Genomic DNA, 27,096 nt, shown 5'->3' with positions numbered 1-27,096 from the left:
ATAACAATAATATACCCTCAAGACATACATATTAACTACTTTGGCCTCCTGGACGTAGTAGCTACGCTTAGGAGGCCATGTGCGCGTCCGCGCGCTCCTGCGGCTGATCGCGCGCGTGCACACGCGCGCCCGGCCGCGGTTCGTTAGCCTGGCAATCAGTGAATCGGGCTATGGTGCCCGATCACTGATTCCTCTCCCACGCTGAAGAAGCGACAGCTTCTCTCGGAAGCTGCGCTTTTTCTGGCTGTAACGTCCCCCATACGTCGCTCTAAGCGTATGTTACGCTTAGAGTGACGTCATGTAAACAAACTCATGGCTGCCATCTTGTAGCCAAAAAGTAAAACTACAACTAAAAGTGAAAAAAATAAAACTCAAGACACATTTACATTATAAAACTATGGCTTACATCCCACCCTCCCAAAAATACCCAAATAAAATGTTTAATACAAAAAAAAAAACAAAAAAAACATTACAATAAAAAAAAAACATGTAAATATTTACCTAAGGGTCTAAACTTTTTAAATATCAATGTAAAGATGAAATACTTCTAATTTTTTTTTTGTATTTTAAACTTGTAAATAGTGATAGATGCAAAACGGAAAAAAATGCACGTTTATTTCCAAATAAAATATTGTCGCCATACATTGTGATAGGGACATAATTTTAACGGTGTAATAACCGGGACATATGGGCAAATACAATACATGAGTTTTAATTATGGAGGCATGTATTATTTTAAAACTATAATGGCTGAAACTTAAGAAATAATGAATTTTTTCAGTTTTTTTCTTATTCTTCCTGTTAAAATGCATTTACAGTAAAGTGGCTCTTAGCAAAATGTACCCCCCAAAGAAAGCCTAATTGGTGGCGGAAAAAACAAGATATAGATCAGTTCATTGTGATAAGTAGTGATAAAGTTATAGGCTAATGAATGGGAGGTGAAAATTGCTCGGATGCATAAAGTGAAAACGACTGAAGGCTGAAGTGGTTAAAAAAGACCCCCAAAGGTAACTATTTATACACATATATATTTAAACGCCGTGTTTAATTTTGATAACATTGGGGTGGGGGAAGAAGGGGTTAATGTCATTTTAATGTAATTGTTGTAATGTAAATAGTGTGTTTTTAATGTTTTAATTTTATTTGTAACCACTAGATGTTCCCACACACTTTATCCTGTGTACTTAGAACAAGTTCACAGGACGTGTTTGTATATTTATTTTAACAAATGATCACTGGCTTCTGGCTAAAGCCATGATTGTTCAATTATTCACTTCCATTTCCATTCACCAATCACTGCCACTGGAGCGCGCAGGCAAGGGAGCAGCTGCTGCTGATCAACAGGATGTGTCCTTTTGTGGCAACAGGCTGCAAAATCTATGCACATATGCAGTTTGCAGGAACTGGTTAAATACGTTTTATTATTTAAAACAGCATTTGGCTTAATGCAATATGTTGCACTTGCAACTTTCAATTCTTTCATTTGCTATACAGTATTTAAAAACACATAACATACTGTTGGTTTTGGTGGGTTTCCATTGACCTGGTAGTCACACATAGATTTCCAGGAAAGTGAAGCAGGCAAATCTTTCTCTGGTTCACATGCTTCCAACAGGATAATATCACTGTTGTCAGGTATCATGCCTGAATTTTTCCCAACTGTCACAGCAGTCTGAAGGTTATCACCTAGCCCGGAGAAACATAGGCAAATATGTTAATACAAGGATAGATACAATCATAGTGTTGATACCACTAACACATTTAAATATTCTGTATTCAATAGAGTTGCTGCAATTTCATTGGTACCACATTTAATTTACTAACTGTTTGTGTTTTATGAGTTATTAAGCACATTGGCCCATATTAAATTCACTTTTTCACCAAATTTTTATCCTGGGTGATATTTTCCCACCTTACCAATAAAATGCCTCTTAAAGTGATCCCGGGATGAAAATAAACTGATGAGATAAACAATTGGATCTATCCTCCCACTCCTAAAAATGACTTTTTTTTTAGACATAGTTTTATTTTAACCAAAAACATTTACAAAGCAGACTTGCTGTTTTATACTCTCTGCTCAATCATCTCAAGAGTACATACATGAATATGTGAATACATGAACTACTGACCTTTTTATCTTTCCCATTGCAGTTGGAAGCCCTGTTATCTGCTTAGGAAAGTGTTTTATAGCTATATTTTGTTATCAGGGAGCCTGGCTGTGTCCTGAATGGAGAAAAACTGTCAGTTGCATAGCTGAATATTACTCCTTTACAGGGGTGCAGCTAAGGTTTTTGTGGCCCCAAGCGGACTGTAGCAAGAGGCCCTATCCTGCGGCGCGCTTCGCGCGCCGCGGCGAAAAATGGGTGTGGCTATCCCGCATAAGTGGGCGTGGCCATGACATGTGGGTGGAGCAGGAGGGCGGATTGGGGCGGGGCTGTTTGCGGGGAAAAAATGGATGTTGGGGTGATTGAGGCGCGCGTAGCGTGCCGAAAGATTGGCGCGGCCATGACATTGTATGGGCGAAGCTTAACCGTAGCACAGCAAATATAGCCAACTATGACCATTAAATAATAAATGCAGCAACAGTTACCCCAGACACCAGAAAATAAAAACGCAATTTGGGCCACATTTCAGCAGAAATCAAACGCAATTAGGGCACATTTTCAGCAGAAATCAAACGCAATTAGGGCACATTTTCAGCTGAAATCAAACGCAATTAGGGCACATTTTCAGCAGAAATCAAACGCATTTAGGGCACAGTTCAGCAGAAATCAATCGCAATTAGGGCCACATTTTCAGCAGATATCAAACGCAATTAGGGCACAGTTCAGCAGAAATCAATCGCAATTAGGGCCACATTTTCAGCAGATATCAAACGCATTTAGGGCACAGTTCAGCAGAAATCAATCGCAATTAGGGCCACATTTTCAGCAGATATCAAACGCATTTAGGGCACAGTTCAGCAGAAATCAATCGCAATTAGGGCCACATTTTCAGCAGATATCAAACGCAATTAGGGCACAGTTCAGCAGAAATCAATCGCAATTAGGGCCACATTTTCAGCAGATATCAAACGCATTTAGGGCACAGTTCAGCAGAAATCAATCGCAATTAGGGCCACATTTTCAGCAGATATCAAACGCATTTAGGGCACAGTTCAGCAGAAATCAATCGCAATTAGGGCCACATTTTCAGCAGATATCAAACGCATTTAGGGCACAGTTCAGCAGAAATCAATCGCAATTAGGGCCACATTTTCAGCAGATATCAAACGCATTTAGGGCACAGTTCAGCAGAAATCAATCGCAATTAGGGCCACATTTTCAGCAGATATCAAACGCATTTAGGGCACAGTTCAGCAGAAATCAATCGCAATTAGGGCCACATTTTCAGCAGATATCAAACGCATTTAGGGCACAGTTCAGCAGAAATCAATCGCAATTAGGGCCACATTTTCAGCAGATATCAAACGCATTTAGGGCACAGTTCAGCAGAAATCAATCGCAATTAGGGCCACATTTTCAGCAGATATCAAACGCATTTAGGGCACAGTTCAGCAGAAATCAATCGCAATTAGGGCCACATTTTCAGCAGATATCAAACGCATTTAGGGCACAGTTCAGCAGAAATCAATCGCAATTAGGGCCACATTTTCAGCAGATATCAAACGCAATTAGGGCACAGTTCAGCAGAAATCAATCGCAATTAGGGCCACATTTTCAGCAGATATCAAACGCAATTAGGGCACAGTTCAGCAGAAATCAATCGCAATTAGGGCCACATTTTCAGCAGATATCAAATGCAATTAGAGCACAGTTCAGCAGAAATCAATCGCAAATTCGCAATTAGGGCTGCGGCTGCAAAAAGAAAAGAATTTACTCACCTGGCAGGCTGGCACTGGCAGAAGTCTTCTCTCCCTGGTCTCCTCTCCCGGCCGGCTTCTCAGGCGCGCAGTTCCCACGGAGCTCCCTCCCTGGCTTCCTCCTCCAATCTCCCGCGCTGATTCATGCAGGGCTACGGGTCGGGAAGATGGCCACCCGAAGCCCTGTACTGGAGACATAGTCTCCAGAGCAGGGCTTCGGCGGCGGCCATCTTCCTGTAGCCCTGCTCTGCTCTGCCAGCCCGGCGGGGCTGCGGGGAAAAAGTGACGTCACGCCGACGTCACGGAGCCGCCGAGGCCCCTAAGATTGTGAGGCCCCAAGCGACCGCTTGGTTCGCTTTATGCCTCGCGGCGCCCCTGCTCCTTTAGGCAGGTAAAAAAAGAAAAGGAGCACTGCATAGGTGTCTGTAAGCTTGCCCCTGTATATACACATGTCTATCTCATCATGTCACTTGTCTCTGATACCCTTAAAGTGGATCCGAGATGAACTTTTACTCATTGCATAATTGTGTTCCTTTCCTATTGTTTATAGGACATTCCTCAAGCCAAATACTTTTTTGTTTTTGTTTTAATACTCGAATTCCCTATAAACTAAAGAAGCCACGCCCACAGGTTTTCAGAAAGCCAAGGCACTTTCAGACAGTAGCAAGGGCTCATGGGAGCTCAGTCTGGGCAGGAGGAGGGGGAGGTATTACTAGCCAGAGATTTCAGAAGCAGAGGGGAGGAGGGAGGAAGAGGGGGATTAGTTTTTTTTTTTGCTCAAGATGCGTATAAGCCTGCCTCTGTGCAATGATTACAAACAACATGGCTGCTGTCATTGCATCACAGGAATAATCAATCATATTCTATTTAAAGCTGTTTGTAGCTAGATTTGCTGTGTAAACTATCTAAACTTTAGATAAGATATATAGACAAGTTACTTGTTATAGTTAGTTTTTCATCTCGGATCCGCTTTAAGTCATCAGCAAGCAAGGAAATACTCTGAATAATTTTGATAGTACTTTTTCACATACTTTTTGGTACGTTTTCAATTGAAGAGTGTTAAAAAGTTATTTTAAAAATTATCTAATAGGATAAAGCTTTGGAGAAAAAGTGAATTGCATAAGGGCCATAAACTTCATACAGTATGTCCAATACTAACCCTAGCACTAAGCTGTAATCTGCATCAAAAAGTAAGTTGTTGATCTCCCCATACTTTCCTGAAAAAATCTTTGCAATTTTTAGCGGCTGGCAAGAAAAAAATGAACAGCATAACTGGTGCTGATTTATTGCTGCAAAATTGGTGCAAACAAAGCAATATACAGTATGATAGAACAAATATTGAATAAAGGTGCTCATCTGTGAATAAAGGTGTTCATTTGTGAAGATGTCATGAGTGTTGCCAGCTATGCTTAATTTCCAGCTATGCTTTATTATTAGTCAAATTTCCACTCACTGAATATGAGTCAATTAAACAAGTAGCTGGGGACTGATTGGTTTGCAACTGGTTAATTAACCAATATCCAAGGTTTTAATTTGATGGGTCAGTGCAAGTAGCTTGTGACTATAGCTGCGTACACACGTATAATGGTTCTCATTCAAGGCAGGTGGTGGGGAGAATCTAGCACAATTTTACTACTTCAGTGTAGTATGAGAGCTTACCTATACAATTAATTCATAGTATTCAAAATGTGTTAGACCTCATACAAGTGGTAAAATTTGTCAGTCATTAGCAAATCAAAATTGCATATGTGTACGCACCCCCAAGCAAATCCATATTGGAGGTTTTGTCATTAATTGATGAACAACTGGCAGTCACACATCATGTCTGACAGGTTCCTGCTGTCCAATCAGATAGTAGTAAATTGGGCACTGTGCTTTTTCAATCACCATCCCCCCCAATCAATACCCCAACTGCCCTGAAATACTAGCCTCTCACACTGAAATTGCTGACTTCACAGCTTACAGTCATGCAGAATCATCCAAACTTATTTTTACTCTTGAATTACAGTTTATTATTTCAAGTATATAAAGTCCAAATTAAAGCTTTACCTGTGACCATAACTGTTCTTATGTTGGCTTCCTGTAGCTCCTTTAGTACAGAGCTGGTCTCGGGTTTCAGACGATTTTCTAGGATCAGTAACCCTAAAAATGTGAGGTCGCGTTCCACTATTTCCCTATTATATACAAAGTAATCATTAAAGTTTTGAATGCAGCTTGAATACATGAATTATTAAATCAATCCAATGCTATTTAGACATAACATCAAAGCCACAGGCATAGTGGATAGCACTGTTGCCTTGCAGAGCTTGGTCCCCAGTTCAAATACAAACCAGGGCACTATCTGCAAGGAGTTTGTGTGTTCTCGGGGGCCTTCATCTGATTGGCTCACATCAATCACATGGTCAGGAGCCTCCTAACCTGCTCACAGAGATGTGCTGTTATAGCAGCTTCAGCGTTGGGAGAGTCGTGCACTTGGCGGTAGGGACGAATCCATGCGGCATGATGTCTGTAGACCTTGTTTTTTACACCAGTGGTCTCTGGTCCTTAAGGGGCCAAAGACTGCTGGTACTGAAGTGGTTAATGTAAGTTTACCCAAATAAGTAAACGATAAATACTTGTTCAGGGGATATGGAAAGTATAACATTTGATTGGCCATAACACTAGCTTTGTACTACTTAACACCTATGCTCAGCTTCTGCAATCCTACATGTTTTATCAAATTTAAATCAAATCTATAAGATAAAGATTGTACTGTGTAGGGCTTCTTTTTATCCTATCAAACCTAAAAAAGAAGAGGCAGAGAAAATGCATTAAAGTCAGATTTGCTGTGAAGTAAATACTGCTGTCAAACATCTCTTGTTTCAAAGTCTGTGTATATATTTCTATATTATTATTTGTGAAAAGATTGAAATGGTCAAATTCCTAAAAGAATTAACAGAAAAATCCATCTAAAATATATGAAATGCAAATGATATTACCATGTATGCGTAATGCTATTTCATATTGTAGTAAAAGGGATAATTTGCATATTTAGTAGTAGTGCATTGTGGGTAGCCACAAATGTTCACTTATAACTGAATTATTGCAAATTTCCTTCTGTTTTAAGAAGGCAATTACACCATATTGTAGTATAGCACGATTACCCTGGTCTGATTTCAGTTTCAAAGGTGGAAGGCAAGAGGAATATAGACGTTGCCATTGCTAATTTCATTTTGAAAATATTACTGCTTAGTGTAATATCCCTTTTACACTGATTCTCAGTCTGTCATAATTTGGAATCACTAATTTAGAGCCAGTATGCAGATTCACCTAGTATGCGGTAATCCACTTCTATTTTGGAGATATGAAAGTGCATGGAAGTGTGTTGTAAAAATACACTTCCACGCATGCACGCAACGCCAACATTTTGGCAAACCCTGCATTGTCATAGACTTACATGACTTCGGGTCCACTGCGCAGTAATGTTGGTATGTGCTCGCCGTAGATCGGCGACTGCCGACACACCACACTGCATGCTGTATGAAAGCACCCGTGCACTTTAATTAACATAGCGGCCGGTGAGATGTGGTAAAATGACCCATCACTCTGTGCCAGTGTGAAAGGGTCACTTCCTGCACACTTGTTTCAGAGGTGTGGCTCAGAATTTATTGGGATTGTTCTACAATAGGAATTTTTCACAAGGGAAAAAAATGATAGCCTCCATATTCCACCATTTAGCACATTTTAAATTATATTAAAAAGTTACATTTTAACATTAGCCACTAGAGGGAGATCTGCAACAGTAAATAACAACTGTTGTGTAGAACTTCAGTACAAAAAGAACCTGTATTTGTGATCAGCCACCATATTAAAATCAAAAAAGAATAAACTGAGCAACATAAATTATCTTGTTATAAAGGCAGGGGGTGTGTTATAATAGACAGCAAGCGAAAAAAAGCCAAACTTTGAATATAATGTACTGAAGGCAGTAAAATAATGTGTAAGGATTTGAGTGATCTTGTAAATAAATTGTGATGTTTAGACTAGAACATTTTCAAAGCAGCAGACTTTGTGGAGGTATTGAACCACTTAAATGGGCATGAGGTAATTACTGCTTAAAGGAATACTTAAGTCTGCTAAAAAAATGACTTTTGCTCACCCGGGGCTCCCCTGAGCCCACTGTAGCTGAACGGAGCCCTCACCGTGTCCCTCCGATGCACCTGGACTCGCCGGCGGCCACTTCCGGTTCGGCCGTCACCAGCCGACAGGCTGGGAACGCGGATAATTACCCGCGTTCCCGGCCGCAATAGCGCCCTCTATAATGCTATTGCGGCCGGGAACGCGGGTAATCAGCCTGTCGGCCGGTGACGGCCAAACCGGAAGTGGCCACCAGCAAGTCCAGGCGCATCGGAGGGACACGGCGAGGGCTCCGTTCAGCTGCAGGGGGCTGAGGGGAGCCCCGGGTGAGTAAAAGTCATTTTTTTTATCAGACTTAAGTATTCCTTTAACCTCCTTGGCGGTAACCCTGAACGTAGTTCGGGGTAAGCCGCCGGAGGGTGCCGCTCAGGCCCTGCTGGGCCGATTTGTTTATTTTGTTTTTTTGCTGGGTGCAGCTAGCACTTTGCTAGCTGCGCCAGCACACTGATCGCCGCCGCCCCGCGCACGATCGCCGCTATCCGTCGCGCCGCACCCCCCCCCAGACCCCGTGCGCTGCCTGGCCAATCAGTGCCAGGCAGCGCCGAGGGGCGGCCCGGGACTCCCAATGACGTCCCGACGGGAAGCCCTCCAGGAAATCCCGTTCTCTGAACGGGATTTCCTGATCGGAGATCGCCGAAGGCGATCGAAGAGGGCGGGGGGATGCCGCTGAGCAGCGGCTATCATGTAGCGAGTACATGATATAGGAAAAAACAAATTTAAAAAAAAAACGCTGCGCTCCCTCCTGGCGGATTTTTTTATACCGCCAGGAGGGTTAAGTCTCTTTAATGAACATCGAGACAAAAAAGACTATTTTGTCTGGTCCAATCTCACAGAAGAGCTACTGTATTTAAGTATTTTCTGAAAAACTTACCGCTGGCCATGAGAAAAAGCATTAGAACATATGTTGGCGGGTCTCAATCACGTGGGGTTTGGGGACAAAGGGGGCCCCAGGCTATGATTTTGGCAGAGGGACCCTATTAAGTCTAGGTACGCCCCTGTATGTTGCACCACAGCTTTCTGCATATGGATCTGTGTAGCTGTGCAGATGAGTCAGACTGCCTCCAGCGGACCCTATCTACCAATGAAAGCACCTAAAATATTATTTAAGTATTTGAGCCCCAGAACTGCACCATCGAGCAATGGACAAATAGCCTGCCTCGTCTGATGGATCATGTTTTTTAGATCCTGTGCTGGAAACACATGTCTGACCCATGGAGACTTCATCTTGCATCATATAAACCTTAAAAGGAATCTGAGGTGAGAGACATATGGAGGCTGTCATATTTATTTTCTTTTTAACAACACCAGTTGCCTGGCAGTCCTGCTCATCTTTCTGGTCTGTAGTGTCCAAATTACACACCAGAAACAAGCATTCATGTAGTGCAGTGAGATTTGAGTCAGAGACATCTGACCTGCATGCTTGTGATGGTGTATGGCTAATAGTATAAGTGCCAATGGATCTGCGGGACGACCAGGGATGGTGTATTGTTTAAAAGTAAATAAATATGTCCACCTCCATATGTCTCTCACCTTGGGTTCCCTTTAAAGAATACTGTTGCTAGCATTCCAGTTGCAAACCAAAAAAACAGAGTTGTCTTCTTAAACAAATGTAACTTTATTTAAGCACGAATTATAGCAACCACATATAATTTCCTTATCCCTGGGATGAGGAAATTGTATGTGGTTGCTATACTTCATGTTTAACCTTCTGCCGCCCGCGTCACGCCAGTAGGCGTGGCCGCGGCGGCAGCCCCAGGACCGCCTAACGCCAATTGGCGTAAAGTCCTGGGGCTCTGTTTTGCATGAGATCGCGCGCATGGTGCGCGCGCATCTCATGCTCGGAGGGCGGAGCTCCGCCCCGCCTTCAGTCTCCGAGCGGCTATTGCCGCTTGGGAGACTGTTAGACGGCGATTACGCCGTCTATTTACTAGGTGCAGCGCTGCGATGAGCAGCAGCGCTGCACTGGGGACAGCCGTGTGACACGGCTGTCCCCATGGGGGACAAGAGAGCGATCGGCTCTCATAGGCAGAAGCCTATGACAGCCGATCGCCGTAATTGGCCGGCTGTGGGGTGGGAGGGAGGGAGGGAGGGAGGGAGGGAAGGGGTTTAAAGCAACAGTTTGTTTTTTTAAAAAAAGCAGCAACACAAATATTGATTAAAAAAAAAATAAACATGGGGGGAGCGATCAGACCCCACCAACAGAGAGCTCTGTTGGTGGGGAGAAAAGGGGGGGGATCACTTGTGTGCTGAGTTGTGCGGCCCTGCAGCTTGGCCTTAAAGCTGCAGTGGCCAATTTAGCTAAAAATTGCCTGGTCACTAGGGGGGTTTAGCCCTGCAGTCCTCAAGTAGTTAAATAAAATTTTAACTTTTTTTTGGTTTGCAAGTTAAGATGGGTTTCTAGAGTTGGCTCCCCTTCAAGGGTGACAGGTTACTTGTTATTACAAGTTTTTTTCTGCAAGCTAGCATTGCAGTTCCAGAAACCATAAAACACCATCAGAGGTTCTGTGGAATTCATGTCTCAGGTCAGGTCAGGTGTCTTTTGGTGTCATAAAAAGGACCTGCACAATATTATACATGTAGTTTTAACATTTAGGCCAATGAGTGTATTTGGCAGCTTCATGTACCAACAGCATGTAATTATTTAAATACATTGAAACACATTTTACCCTGAAAACAGCTGTGCAAGTTAAAACTCAATTTCACTCAGACGTGACTTTGGATTGAAGATAGAGTGACCAGATTTTTGTGGGTCCAACCTGGGATGGGGAGGGGGGCGGGGGGGGGGGGAGGCGGCGAAAAGTGGGGAGGACTGAGGAGCGCGCAGCGACGAAGACTGGGGAGGGGCGAAAAATGGGCGTGGCCATGATATTGTATGGGCGGAGCTAACGTAATGATGTAACAGCGAGGCATAAGAGAGCAGTGTTTACGCCATGATTTGGACAAATGAGACTTTGCATCATGGGTGTGCAGAAACTGTTTGATGCTAATAGTATACCGTAACCACAAAGCAGCAGCATAGCCATATGACCATTAAATAATAAATGCAGTAACAGTTACCCCGGACACCAGAAAATAAACGCAATAGGCAACATGTCAGCACAAAATAACCGCAATGCGGGCAACATGTCAGTATAAAATAAATGCAATGCGGGCAAACATGTCAGTATAAAATAAATGCAATGCGGGCAAACATGTCAGTACAAAATAAACGCAATGCGGGCAACATGTTAGTACAAAATAAACGCAATGCGGGCAAACATTTCACCAGAAAATAAACGCAATGCGGGCAAACATTTCACCAGAAAATTAACGCAATGCGGGCAAACATTTCACCAGAAAAGAAACGCAATGCGGGCAAACATTTCACCAGAAAATTAACGCAATGCGGGCAAACATTTCACCAGAAAAGAAACGCAATGCGGGCAAACATTTCACCAGAAAAGAAATGCAATGCGGGCAAACATTTCACCAGAAAAGAAACGCAATGCGGGCAAACATTTCACCAGAAAAGAAACGCAATGCGGGCAAACATTTCACCAGAGAAGAAACGCAATGCGGGCAAACATTTCACCAGACAAGAAACGCAATGCGTACAAACATTTCACCAGACAAGAAACGCAATGTGGGCAAACATTTCACCAGAAAAGAAATTGCAATGCGGGCAAACATTTCACCAGAAAAGAAACGCAATGCGGGCAAACATTTCACCAGACAAGAAACGCAATGCGGGCAAACATTTCACCAGAAAAGAAGTGCAATGCGGGCAAACATTTCACCAGACAAGAAACGCAATGCGGGCAAACATTTCACCATACAAGAAACGCAATGCGGGCAAACATTTCACCTGGAAAAGAAAGCATTACTCACCTGGCAGAAGTCACCGGCCTCTGGCGCGCTCCTCCTGGGACCACCTTCCCCCTGCATATGTCCCGCGCTGACAGGGCTACGGCAAGATGGCGCCTGAAGCCCTGTACTGGAGACACAAATAGTCTCCAGTATAGGGCTTTGGCAGCCATCTTGCTGTAGCCCTGCTCACCTGCCGGTGTCGGAACAGACACCGGAAGAGGAGGCTGGAGCGGGGCTGCGGGCAATGAACTGGCACGGCGTCTATAGACGCCGGTGCCAGTTCATGAGGAGAAAGTGGCCAGAGTCCCGAGGCCGGGACGTCCCGCTGCTGAAAGCGGGACGTTTCCCGGGACCTCATTAAGCCTGGGACAGCGGACCCCGAATCCGGGACGCGTCCCGGGCAATCCGGGACGTCTGGTCACTCTATTGAAGATCAAATATTGAGAGAGTGTGGTCTTGCCCCTCCTATTTTAATGATCATCATTTTTTTAGACTGAATTTGGAAAATGTATTTATCCATATATGGCCATGTAGTGTCAGTGCACAAATCACTCAGTGGCCCATATGCAATTAACTTTTTCTCCTGAGTTTTCTCCTAGGTGATATTTTTAAACTTGTTGTCAATAAAATGCAATTTAAGCCACCAGAAAGAAAGAAAATACTCAAAATAATTTTGATAGTACTTTCGCACCACTTTTTGGTGCTTTTTTAGTTGAAAAGTGCTGTAGGAGAGAAAAGTCAGTCCTAGGAGAAAAGTCAGGTGAAAAAGTGAATTGCATATGGGCCAGTATCTTAAAGTGTTGCTGATAAAAAATATAATTTCATCAGAATTTAAAGTTATTGGAGATGATTATTATTGATATGGTTTGACTTCTATCACAGTGGATAAAAGCTTATGTTGGCAGTTAGGATAAACATTAATTGGACTGCCTGGAGTTCAGCTTCAATTGAATAAATGTACCCTAGTTTCTTTTCTTTTTTTTTAAACTTTTGATCATTTAGGAAATCTGAAAATTTGTTATTACCTTCCAAGGTCTGACAATGGTGGAAGTCCCTCTTTCCGTAGTTGTCGATAAGCCAGTGCAATTACACGAAAGCCTTATGCTGGCAGTTAGGATAAACATTAATTGGACTGCCTGGAGTTCAGCTTCAATTGAATAAATGTACCCTAGTTTCTTTTTTTTTTTTTAACTTTTGATCATTTAAGAAATCTGAAAATTTGTTATTACCTTCCTAGGTCTGATAATGGTGGAAGTCCCTCTTTCCGTAGTTGTCGATAAGCCAGTGCAATTACACGAAAGCCTTGCTTTGTATAGAAGTCAAGTTTTTCATAAAAGCTGTCTGGAACTACATAACAAACAAAATAAATATGTGACTGAGTCCATGGAATAAAACTGTTATGTTAGTGCAGAACAGAAATTTGCCTTCTTAAAAAAAGATATTTGGGATTGTTCACTGTGGAGTGAATAGATAAAGACCTAAATAATCCTAAACAGTACTTTACACTCCTAACCCTTACACTAACCATAACATTAAGAAAATTCTTGCAGTAACACATTACAAACGCTAACAGTAACCCCACACTTCCATTAATTCATAACTAACCCACACAATTAGACATAAACCTAAACATAAGCATGTTGAATTAGATCATCTCTAGCGCCTTATGAAATTCCCAAAGAAATAGGAATATCAAGTTTTCTTCTCCTTTGTTAAAAAAATGTTAAGGTTATTATCTGCAACTTTTTAACACTTTTTTAAATTGTTCATTGATGTGCCAGCATTTGTGGTTTACTGTACCCACATTCTGTCCTTTACTGTCTAACCTTGGTTCCTATGTGAATACTCTCTGAATTAAATGCTATACTCAATGAGAAAAGCGAAAACAGTTTCAGAAGAATTAAGCAGAACTGAGGACCGTGCTGCTGAGCTTTGTTGAAATCAGGGCTGTGGAGTCGGTCAAAAAATCCACCGACTCCGACTCCTCAGTTTAGGATTCCACCGACTCCGACTCCTCGACTCCGACTCCTCTAATTTGCATATTACAATTTTGTTGATTAAAAAAGTATGCAACATGAAATTCGTCTCTTAACTGCCAACGCTTAGGAATTTTACAAGACAACTGAAGTGAGAAGGATATGTAGACTACTATATTTATTCCCTTTAGACTAAAACTAGTCCTTGGCAAGAGTACTTGTGAAAGGTACAAACCGGAACAAAGAACATCTATCAGGCCCTAGGCAATGTAAGTGTAGGTACATGTAAGAATGATGTGCAGGTACTCTGCAGGGGAATGAGGAGATTGTAAACAGACAACACCTCTGTGTTCAATGTGCACAGCATTCTCAGTGGATTCCCTGCAGCTCTGTGGGGAGTGCATATGTAGAGTATAGTACTACTGTGTAACAAAGTAAACCTGAGACAGATGAAATTAAAGTTTTATACATACCTGGGGCTTCCTCCAGCCGCCTTCAGGATAATCAGTCCCTCGTTGTCAACCTCCACCACCTGGATCTTCTGCTATGAGTCCAGGTACTTGAGCCAGTCGGGCGTAGTGCGCATGCACACACTCCGCCGCCAGGAGCATACTACACAGGTGCAGAATGATCCTGGCTGTGGGAGCGGCATGCGGCCGGACATCGCTTACTGGTTGAATTACCAGGACTCATAGCAGAAGATCCGGGTGGTGGAGGACAGCGAGGGACTGATTAGCCTGAAGGGGGCTGGAGGAAGCCCCAGGTATGTATAAAACTTTACTTTTCATCCGTCTCAGTTACCCTTTAACTTGTAGTCACCAAACCAAATTTTAACAACATATCAAATTATTTGATTTCATCAGCAAAGGGAGTGCATACATTTGCATAAATCAGCATCAATGCAGAATTATTTTCATCTCGTTGACCATCTCTATTAGTGACACAGCTACACATCAGGCTTTATTCTTACAGCATAGATGTTATTTAGTATATATAAGAGATTCCTGTGTACACATCATATATACAGTCACAATCAGATATGTATATCTGACCTTAAAAATACGGGGACTGCTTTATTGAAGCAGCACAAGTAACTAATTTTGATTGGTTTATTTCATTTTTGTGGACTAAGCACAGCTATTACTGTATATATACTGTATATATACATTATTTTTAATGACTATTATCTGAGAAATAGAACATTTTATCATATTTTCTATTTTAATTACAGTTACAAATTCATTAGGAGTCGGAGTCGGTGCATTTTTTCCCGACTCCGACTCCAGTCACCCAAAATTGCCCGACTCCACGACTCCGACTCCATGACTCCGACTCCACAGCCCTGGTTGAAATAGTGAATAGAAACTCTGGGTCACAAAACAAAACATTTGGGACAGACTTTTTCATAGAAGCAGAAAAGGGCAAACTTCAGGTACTGCCCTATTGAGAAGGGTGCACAATGGACAAGCAGGGGACTGCTTTTCCTTTACAGCACTTGGTCAAAAAGGCTGCCTTAGCTGATTGGTTACTTACCCATATTTTAGTGTCATCAGAACAATGGGGGTGCCTATTAAGATATGAAATTAATAACTGAACCGTTTATTGATTTAATTGATTGCATTAGCCATCAAACGTTTAAAGTCTATACATAACTTTAAACAGGTCTTTAGCATGACAGATTCTCTTTGAAAATGGAATCTCTACTTAAAAAGTGAAGTGATAGACATCTTTTTCTGCTTCATTAAAGGTTGTCTCAGATTCTCATCACAAAGACTGTGCTATTTGCTGCATTTTGGTTTCCAGGGTATTAGGAGTTTGGCAACAAGAGACACATTTTCCTTCTGATTAAGATAACAGTTACCTAAGAATGCTTTGAATAATGTAATAAGAACGTTTTGTTGACAATAATTTTTCACCACTGTTTTATCAAATGTGAAACACTTACTTGTTTCACGTTTACAGTAACAAACAACCATTTCTGGAGCTCCTTTCATGAACACTTTGAGGTCACCCTCTCCAATAACTTGAGTGAGGACTGACATGCGCTGCACACTGGAGGAGAAGGGAAACTGGTGCAGAATAATGATTCCTTCCACAGGTGCCTAAATAAAAATATTTATTTGATAAGTATTGTTTCTATTTATTAAGGGGTTACAGTAGAATTCTGAATTCCTTACCATGGAAGATAAACGTCATACCCATCTTGCACCAGGCTTATCTTACCACCGGTAGACTAATTACAGTATAAGCAAGGCACATCTGACACCTGCCCTAAGTGTGGGACCCACTCACCTACCTTCTTCCATTTAATCTGGCAGTGCTCCCCAATTCAAGCCTTTTGGCTCCAAGTAATACATTTCCTGCACGAAAAAATGGGCTGTCCAGTAACCATGAACCCTAATCTATGTGTGTTAAGTATAATATCAGATGAAGATACACAACCAAATACCAAAACTTTTATTCACGAAACATTGTTTGCAGCCAGGCAGGAAATTGCTCTTGACTGGTTGGCAGCATCGGCCCCTACATTTACACGCTGGCGGACAAGACTCAATCTAGGCTTGCCCTATAAAAAAACTGGTATACCTACACAGAGACCGTTTGAAGCAGTTCCACTTAATCTGGGACAGGTGGAAGGATGGGACTTGAACTCTAATACTGTTACTAAAATTTTCATAAGGGTGAAAGTGAGCTCCTTAACCCTTAATTACTTAGTACGGACTTTCCAACCTTTTTATTACACATCACATGTACAACCACTTGAATCCTAAATTGTGGAATGTAAAAGTAAACAGTTTTTTTACTGTACATGTTTTGTGCTGTACTAACTTTTATTTTGTATTTCTGTAAATCGCCTTTGATGGATATTTGCTATTACCGTATGCTCCTCTGTAATGTCTGCCCTAATATATGCTTGGCAGACATGGCTATCTAATTGTATTCTGTATACCATGACAAATTTAACCAATAAAAACTCTTTTGTTTAAAAAAAAAGCAAAAAGCTACAGACCCTCCAGATCTTAATGACACAGCTGGGTTTGCAGCATTTTTGCCAGTTTGATTGATCATTTAGAATTTAAATATTATAGACCCTCAAGAAAAAGTTGTTGATGGCTCCCATTGGGGTCCCTCCACCTTCCTTCCTACTCCCCTTCCTCATCTCTGGCGCTGTGTGTCCCCGTGGTCCTTCCTTGGCAACATCGCTGCATTGCAACAAAAATTTTTGATTTGTGATATTAACTGTGCTGTTTCAGCACTTTCATATGGACAGGTGACCAAAAGTTTTATTTGTTTTTTTATGTCCTGCATATGCTCTATTTGGGATATTTTCTGATTAACTATCAACTCTATATATAAAATTGTATGCTGATATATGATTAAAATATGGCATTGCGTTTTGGCATATGCTGTTTTTCATTATTATCCAACATATTTATAGTACCCTTTAATGCTAGGAATATATAATGTTACTTTATATTTGAAAGCGCTGAGCTCATCTATGTCCCCCTGTTACAGCCAATCTGTGTTTTGTAAACTTTTTTATGCATGTGGATAATTCCACATGCTGTTTTCTTTGGCTCCCAATTGGCTGTGGCTCTCCGTGGGGGCCGGATGACGCACACGGACGCCTGTGTGTCGGGCTGCGTGTTGCGTAAATAGGTAGGGCAGGAGCGGTACATCATAGCTACTCTGCTACTTTGAACTGTTTCTGCTTGCTGCAGCTGGTTGTCATGTAACTGGAGCTGGACTAACATCTTTTGCTTGCTGTTATTTCCCTTCTCATAGGCCTGACTGTGACATTTGGAATTCCTGATCACATTAGGTGATCTTAGTTAGGAGTGGTTACATGTGGACGCGAGTGTAGTGGATGAGTGCTGGATCCATGTAGCAATGTCTGTGTGCGTTTTTTTTTTTTTTTTTTGTTTTTAAAACAAAAAACATTTTGTTTGTTCTGAATTAGCAATTAATAAAGATTTTTTGTATTTTTATTTAAAAAAAATTCTTGATGGCTTTTTTGCACATGCCCTCCAACTATTCCATTGATTTTTACGTAAGTGAAATATTTCGTTTGACACGTTCTGGCATTGCCCGGCATAAAAAAATGCAATTCACAGAGTGTGAACAGAGAAGAGCAAAGTGTCTATTATCTCTACTACCAGGTTCCGACACCGCATCATCGGTGCAGGTTCTCCTCAGTGCTTCTTAGTGTGTGTTGTCCATAGTGTTAGCTAGGGTGTCTTATCATGTAACCCACCAGTGAGACACTGGGTGGGAGGAATTAGGCTCTACTAGAGGGTAACGTCTTGCTACCTATACTGACAGGGTACCCGGCTATCTATACAGTGGAAATATCTGCTTACCTACACTGGGGGGGAGGGGGGGAGTATCTGGCTACCTGTAAAGGGGGGTCATCTTGCTACCTATCCTGGGTTTTGAAGGCTGGGTGTCCATACTGGAGTGGGGGGTAATCAGGCTACCTATCGTGGAGGGGTCACCTGGCTACCTATACTGGGGGAGCATCTGGAAGCCTATAATGGGGGAGTCATCTCACTATCTTTTCTGGGGGAACATCTGGCTACCTATACGGGGGGGGGGGTTGGTAATCGGCCAACCTTTACTGGGAAGGGATCATCTGGCTACCTATATTGGAGTTCATCTGGCTACCTATAGTAGGGGGACATACAACTACCAATACTCAAGGCACATCCGGTCACCTATACTGGGGGGACATTCTTTCAATGGGGTAGCCATAGAGTGGGGCCCTAAATTTATTGCTCTGCTTTGGGCCCTGTGCGGTCTTAATCTGCTGAAGGATGCTAACCCAGATACTTGGTGTACAATGACAACAATGCTCAGAGACAAGAGAAATAAAGGAGAGGTAGTGTACTCACACCCACACCTTCCATATGCCAATGTGGGCACTACAACTGAAATAGTGAACAGAGGCAGCTATTGTGAACACTAACTAAGGATGTTATAATGGGGACAATATGATAAGTATACTATAACTGAATGCAGTATAATAAAGGTATAGTAATGGAGGGAGCATACATAAAGGGCACTATAAAAGAGGTGGTATAAAGGTGGATATTATAGTTGCATGTATTATAGTTAAGGGAATGACACAGATTAGGAATTAGCTAGGGCACTATAGCAAAGACTGGAAACTAACAGCAATATTATAATAATGGAGACACTTGGTGGGGGCAGTATAATGAGCTGAACACTAATAGGGGCACAATAATAAAGGGAACATTAATTAAGGATACTGTAATAAGGGCAGATCTGATGGTGTTGGGCCCATTTAAAATCCATTTGAAATGCCATGTGCATTGGCTGGCCATGAGTCAGTGGAAGAATATCCTGCCCCTCACTAAAAAAAAAGACTGTGATTGGTGGCTGAGGATTGACTCGGGGTCAGCTCTCTAAGTGGGAGGGGCTTTACTGTCCTAACAATTGCAAGGACCTCTCCAACCCTATAGATATGAATAGCATTTCTCACCCATCTGAAGTGTTGCAGACATTTTATTGTAAGATAATGGCAATGGTTGAACGTGATAGACATGTGTCTTTTTTTCAAACCAAATAACTTTGTAATACAACAGGGTACTAGTAATTGTAAAACTAACCAAAGCAACAAATGGATATAACTCTTCAATGAATCAATGATGGCTGAAGATCTGGTGGTGTTTTGTTGCTTTGGACTATATATCTGGGTTGATGAATGCCCTGACCACCCCAAAGATACTGCCGGTGGCCTACAGATCTCTATTATACAATTTATAATTAGGTATTGTTTAACATTATAAATGTAAACAAATAATTCCACAGCAATTATGAAAGAGCAGTATATATATATATATATATATATATATATATATATATATATATATATATATATATATATATATATAGTACCAACGCCAGGCCCTTCGACAACCCTGGTTTAACATGGAGATCAAACTACTGAAACGCCACTCCCAGATAGCTGAACAGTGCTGGCAGAAAAATTACTTGCCTGAGCATTTCCAGAGTTACAAAGATGCTTTACATACAGTCAGGCAGGCTCTCACAGCAGCCAAACATTCATACTTCTCACTAATCTCACAGTCCCACAACCCTAAAATGCTCTTTGCTACATTCAACTACCTCTTCCAGCCCCCACCTCCACTTCCCACTCCCTTCATCTCAGCCGAGGACTTTGTCTCCTTCTTTAGTGATAAAATCACCAACATCTGAACAAACTTTAACCAGCAGCCTCCTCTTTCCATACCTACCCCAAACCTTACATCCTCCCTAACAATCTTTTTACCACTATCTGAACTCACTGTCTCTTGTCTCATCTCTAAATCATGTCCCACTACATGCACCCTCAACCCCATTCCCTCTCACCTCATTACTCAGTTATCCTCTACCATCTCACCTGCCTTAATTTCCCTCTTCCTCCTTTCTCTCACCAAAGGCATCATTCCATCCTCACTGCCCTTATAACGTCTATACTCAAAAAACCTTGTCTTGACCCTTCTTTCCTGCCCAACTACTGCCCGATTTCTCTCCTCTCCTTCTTTTCTGAACTACTTGAGTGCCACATCTATACTGACTTAGTCCATCACCTCACTGCTAATTCTCTGTTTGATGACCTCCAATCTGAATTCCGCCACAACCAATCAATCAAAACTGCTCTACTCAAAGTAACCAATGATCTGACAACTGCTTAATCTAAAGAGCTCTACTCTATTCTTATCCTCCTAGACCTCTCTTCTGCTTTTGACCCTGCGGACCACCCTCTCCTTCTCAAAATTCTCTCATCTATGGGCATTCAAGGTCTTTCTCTCTCCTGGCTTTCCTCCTACCTCTCAGATAGGACATTTAGAGTCGCTCACTTCGGCACCACCTCCTCTCCACGTCCCCTCACTGTTGGAGTTCCCCAAGGCTCAGTCCTCGGACCGTTCCTTTTCTCTATCTACACATATGGTCTTGGTCAGCTCATGAGTTCATTTGGCTTCCAATATCACATATACGCTGATTATACCCAGATCTACATTTTAGCACCTTACTTGGATGCTTTAACAGGTCATGTCCCTGACTGTCTCAATTCAATCACCTCTTTCATGTCCTCCCATTTTCTAAAACTCAAGATGGACAAGACTAAATTGGTAATCTTCCCACCTCACAATTCAATGCCCTTACCTGACATCACTATTTCTGTTGATGGCACTTCTATAACACCTGTCCCCCAGGCTCACTGCCTAGGTGTAATACTGGATTCGAGTCTATCATTCAAACCACACATTGACAAACTATCCCCCCACTGACCACCATTTCTACCACCTCATACACAGCTGCCCTTTACCTTTTGTCCTATCCCTTAAACCTTTAGACTTTAAGGCCTTTTAACCAGGGCTCTCTTCCCCTTTTGTCTCACAATGATGTGTAATGTGTATACATACCTCCCACCCCTGTGTAAAAATATGTACATAATCTGTTCACTGCATCAGCTGTAATCCACTCTTGTTTTGCATTAACTGTTGTATTGCTTATTTTGTATTGTTATACCCTGTATGCTTTTGTACAGCACCATCCATGGAAGATGCTGGCGCTACATAAATCAATAATAATTTAGCCAGGTGTAATATCATATGTCCTCAGTTTGATTACATTTGGTGTATTATCAGTAGAGATGGCATGGTGTATTATCAGTAGAGATGGCCCGAACGGTTCGCGTGAACTTAGCTGGTTCAAGTTTGCGGTGAACCGCAAACACTTAGCGAGTTCGACCCGCCCCCCTATACTACATCATTGGGCTAAACTTTGACCCTCTACATCACAGTCAGCAGACACATGGCAGCCCAGCAGGCTGCACTCCCTCCTGGAGCCCCCCCCCCCCCCCCTTATAAAGGCAGCAGCGTCGGCAATGTTCTCACTCTGTGTGCTGCTGTATTAGTGAGAGAAGGTAGAGACATTGGAGAGATAGGGAAAGCGATAGTTAGGAGGTCTGTTAGCTTGCTCCTTGCTGATATTTGTTGTATGAAAAGCACCCCAAAACTGCTCTTTTGAGAGCTAATGTTCTTCTGATGTGTTTTGTGTGTGTGTGTGTGTGTGTGTGTGTGTGTGTGTGTGTGTGTGTGTGTGTGTGTGTGTGCCACTGACTGCCACTGACACTGCATATACAGCCCTATCTGTCACAGCTGGCCCATGCTAATTGCTGTACTGTGCCAGGCCTAGCACATTCAGTGCATACCTTTCACTGCCTCTGTGTGACTGCACTTTGTATTATACCACCAGCAGTCAGGTCAAAAAAGTGTTCAGTACCTCACCTTTATGAAAATGAATGAGGCATGGATCCCGGAGGGCTACTGCCTGCCCAAAGACTAAGTCAGTCCCCACACACAGCATCTCTGCCTGGCATGCCGTGTGACTGCCTGCCCCAAGACTAAGTCAGTCCCCACACAGCATCTCTGCCTGCTGGCCGCTGCTGCCTGCCCCAAGACTAAGTCAGTCTCCACACAGCATCTCTGCCTGCAGGCCACTTGACTGCTTTCTCCACCACCACCAACAGGGTCCAGGATTCCAGGTGGATTCCTGAATTTTTATGGCCGCTGCTGCTAGCAGCGGCTGCTACCAAACATAATAATAATTTTTCTGGTGCGTTTAGAAGCCTAATTTTTCTGGCTGCACTGCAGCTGCCAACAACAAAACAAAAGGCATGTACATGTGTCAAAAGCATGTACATGTGTCAATTCCCCTTCGTGATCATTACCTTGCCACGGTGAAGGGGCTTGCGTATCACAATGAAGCAGTGTGTTGGGGGGCACACCTGACCCAAGATAATAAGGTTGTTGCTTCATTGTGGACAGTTGTTCTGTCATTGAGCTACCTTAGCCCGGTCATATGGGCTTTAAAACCGTCATCGCCTGCACTCTCGCCATGGTGCGCACCAGTCCCGCACGACCATCACTACACAAACAGCTGTTTGCGGTGCGTTACACAGTGAGTTTGGTCTGTCAGTGTGAAGCAGTACAACTACTTACACTAACTGATGATCCATGTATACACGCAAGATGTTTTCAAGCACTTTAGACCTCCAATTTAGCAATGCAATGTATTTCTGCCTTTTAGGGATTATAACCCTGCTGTGCATCAAATCCATAATTTTCCCAGGGACTTTTGGCATGTATTTCACTCCGCCATGCCCCCCTCCAGGTGTTAGACCCCTTGAAATATCTTTTCCATCACTTTTGTGGCCAGAAACAGTGTTTGTAGTTTTTCAAGTTCGCTTGCCCATTGAAGTCTATTGCGGTTCGAAAAGTTTGCAGGTTCACAAAACTTTTTGGGAAGTTCGAGATCGAGGTTCGCGAACTGAAATTCGGAGGTTCGAGCCATCTCTAATTAACAGGTTATCAGGTTATAGGAATTAAATATAGTTTCTTCTCTTTTTCAGCTAAAACATATGAACATGCCTTTGCTGCTTTAGGTCCAGGTCTTGATATTGTGCAAGCAATTTGTGGTCCATCGTCCACCATTTTTGCTTGATAGTTTTCAAGTTCCTGGTAAAGAGAAATATTGCCCAAATTAACATATACAGTACCTAAACCATAATGAAAAGGCATCACAATCATTTAATTTACTATACTTTATCTTTACTTTTTTTAAATCAAGGATAATGATGTTTTTCATATTAAGACAAATTTATTTTCTCTTACAGAATCCATATGCAAAAATAATTTGTTTAGTTGCATGTAGTAATTGTATAACAGCACTCTTCAGAATATCACTCTAGCAATCAGACACACCAGACAAAGGATTGAATAATAGATCTCTTGGTTAATAGAGATTACAAGTGATTTATGAGTGATAACTTGCCCATCTTGTCCCTTCGAACATCTTCAAGTCCATTGGGTCTCCATTTAATTTTCCATCTGGCTTTATCAAGGAATGGCAGGAAGCCATGACCTGAAGAGCAAGACTCCAAGTCAAAGTATTGGAAGAGCTGAGCAAGATCTCCTCCTGAAATCTGCAAAGATATCAAATACCCTCCTGAAATCTGCAAAGATATCAAATACAAATCAATGTGAGCATATATTTTATTATTATTTTTATGCATATAGCACCAACGTCTTTCGTAGTGTTGTACATTAGGGATGATCGGAACTAGCAAATTCCGTTCCGCCGGAATTCGCAGATTCCGTTAGCGCTAAATTCTGTCGCTATGAAAATTAATCCGGATTTTTACGAAATTCAGCGGGAATTCCGGATTCCGACGGAAAAATTTAAATAATCGCAATCGCGGGATTTTTACGAAATTCAGCGGAATTCCGGATTCCGACGGAAAAATTTAAATAATCGCAAAAAGCAACCTTGTCTATCCTATATCGTAGCCCATAGACCCTATTAACCGTTCCCTTAGTCCTTTTTCTTCTTTCTCCCTCCTTCCTTCTTCCCTCCTCCCGGAGGGAGGAGGGTCTCGTCTTCCAGGGAATTGTAGTATTTCAAAAGCCAGCTTTTATACCTTGGCTGGGAATTGAACCCAGGTCTGAGTGCGTGGTAGGTAGCTCTCTTCACCACTATACCACCACCAACACTACATGCTGAAGCCAGCCTAGCATGTACCATTATGATATATCCAAGAGAAAAATGAGCTTGCTTAAGGATTTGTAGCATGTCAAAAGCCAACTCACATTGGCCAGTAATAGAACCCAAGCCTACCGCTCTGTAGGCTGCTATCCTAACCATTATACCACCACCACTTTTTGTGTTCAACAGTTGTCTGAAGAGAACCCCAGATAGCCAGGTAGATTCATCTCTCTCTCTCTCTCTCTCTCTCTCTCTCTCTCTCTCTCTCTCTCTCTCTCTCTCTCTCTCTCTCTCTCTCTCTCTCTCTATCTCTATCTCTATCTCTATCTCTATCTCTATCTCTCTCTCTCTCTCTCTCTCTCTCTCTAGTAGGAATGGTCACCGCTTTCCGCGGAATTGTATTTTCCGCAATTTTAGGCAGAAATTGGTCATTCCGTTCCGTTTCAATCTGGCGGAATTCTGAAATTGCCTGTGAAATTCTGCTGGTATCCGTTGATGGTTTTAAGCTGAAAATTCACTTCAATGGCATCAAGTCCTAGAGAGAGAGAGAGAGAGAGCTCATTTTTCTCTTGGGTATATCACAATGGTACGTGCTAGGCTGCCTTCAGCATGTAGCATTGTAGTGTGTTGTGTTGGTGGTATAATGGTTAGGATAGCAGCCTACCAAGCACTGGACCCGGGTTCAATTCCCAGCCAATGTATGTAAGCTGACTTTTTAAATCCTACAATTCCCTAAGCAAGCTCATTTTTCTTTTGGATATATCACAATGGTACATGCTAGGCGGGCTTCAGCATGTAGCATTGTAGTGTGTTGTGTTGGTGGTATAATGGTTAGGATAGCAGCCTACAGAGCGGGAGGCCTGGGTTCTATTCCTGGCCAATGTGAGTTGGCTTTTGACATGCTACAAATGCTTAAGCAAGCTCATTTTTCTCTTGGATATATCATAATGGTACATGCTAGGCTAGCTTTAGCATGTAGTGTTGGTGGTGGTATAGTGGTGAAGAGAGCTACCTACCACGCACTCAGACCTGGGTTCAATTCCCGGCCAAGGTATGTAAGCTGGCTTTTGAAATAGTACAATCCTCTGGAAGATGAGACCCTCCTCCCTCTGGGAGGAGGAAGGGAGCAAGGAAGGAGTAGAAATACCTGTTATTAGGCAGAAATCAGTTTGGTGGGGATACAAATTTAATTTCCGCGGAATTCCATTTTAGCGCTATAGCAATTCCGTTCCGTCATATTGGAACCGGAATCACCTATTTCCGGCTGGAATCGCGGAATTTACAATTCCGCGGAATCCAGCGACCATCCCTATTGTACATAGTACAAAACAAATAGTGGGGAGCGTAGATATTTGCGCTCTGTACAATCCGGACATCCAGCAGTACAAATACACACATAGTTGATGTGTGGTTTGAGACATCACCAATACTGGCACATGTTCATGTGATAAGTTACATCAGAAAAGGAAACACTAGGAGAAGGTTCCTGCCCTTGAGAACTTGCAAATTAAAAAAAAAATAGCAATCTATGATAAAAATGTCAAAATTATTATTACAACAGACAACAACAATAAAAAACACGCAACTTGACTATTTTCTTGTAGTAACTTCAGACATGTATATGGAATTATTTTGATGCAACTTGACCATAATTTGTATTAACTTAAAATATAAAAATATTTTGTTTATGTTAAGAATCTACCATAAATCATGGACACTACCAAATATGTACATATTAAATGTATTAGTGTATTAATGTACATGTAAATATTAGCACATACGGGGGAAAACTGATGCCACCTTCTAATAAAATCGCTATAATTTGGTGAAGGGTGGAGCAGAATTAATATGACTTATTTAGTTAGAGTGAATCTGTTCATTTTATTTGAATAACTGAAGATTTGTTGTAATAGCTTTTATAGTTTAAAACAGATTTTCTAAACCTTTTATTTCAATATGTAGCTTCACTCGTTTTACTAAAGGTGTTGTGAGAGAATGCGGAAAAGCCGCCGTGTGTGCTGACAGCAAGGCGGCTGATTCCGCGTCCAATGCGGCGGTTTGCACGCGGAAGCGTGCGTCTGGTAACATGGCAGAACGCGGAAAAGCGGCCGCATGTATTGACTGCAAGGCGGCTGGTTCCGCGTCCAGCGCGGCGGTTTGCACGCAGCAGCGTGTGTCTGGTGTGGCTGAGTCTGTTAGTTCACACAGGCTTAGGAATACGCGCGCGCGCTGAGAGGCAGAACTTTTATGGTGGGCAAGGGGGGATCAGCTGACCAGGCCGGTCAGCTGACCTCAGAGCTGGTAACTATTGGTTGATCACTTAGGGGTGGCGCCAGAGAGCACTACTCCATATATAGTTACTGCTGGCCAGTCACAAGTTGTCTGCCGTTGCGAACACTACGTGGAAGCACTCAGACCTAGTCAGATCCTACAGTGTGTTTGAACCAGGAGGACCTGGGAATTCACACTGAGCCAGATTACTTGTATTATCATTCTGTTATTCATCAGACTAGTTCCAGGGTGTAGAGACCACGGACCTCACACCCAGACTAGGGAACTTGTATTATCATTCTGTTATTCATCAGACTAGTTCCAGGGTGTAGAGACCACGGACCTCAGACCCAGACTAGGGAACTTGTATTATCATTCTGTTATACATCA

At 42.3% G+C, this 27,096-nt stretch overlaps 1 protein-coding gene across 1 annotated transcript in view; it reads right to left on the bottom strand.

Moving 5' to 3' along the window:
* The window catches only part of LOC137571678 (probable cation-transporting ATPase 13A4), a 144,164-nt gene that overhangs the window by 30,911 nt on the left and 86,157 nt on the right, over positions 1–27,096 (bottom strand). Inside the window, exons 14-19 of the mRNA XM_068281179.1 lie at positions 23,725–23,875; positions 23,322–23,408; positions 15,806–15,962; positions 13,114–13,231; positions 5,912–6,036; positions 1,517–1,686 (exon numbers count right to left, since the gene is read on the bottom strand). Coding sequence (XP_068137280.1) covers positions 1,517–1,686; positions 5,912–6,036; positions 13,114–13,231; positions 15,806–15,962; positions 23,322–23,408; positions 23,725–23,875 — 808 coding nt within the window. The remainder of the gene's footprint in view (positions 1–1,516; positions 1,687–5,911; positions 6,037–13,113; positions 13,232–15,805; positions 15,963–23,321; positions 23,409–23,724; positions 23,876–27,096) is intronic.

The sequence above is a fragment of the Hyperolius riggenbachi genome, chromosome 4, assembly GCF_040937935.1.
Source record: "Hyperolius riggenbachi isolate aHypRig1 chromosome 4, aHypRig1.pri, whole genome shotgun sequence".
Classification (NCBI taxonomy): Eukaryota; Metazoa; Chordata; class Amphibia; order Anura; family Hyperoliidae; genus Hyperolius; species Hyperolius riggenbachi.
Note: the sequence above shows the minus strand (reverse complement) of the source record. Positions and strands in the feature narration are given on the sequence as shown.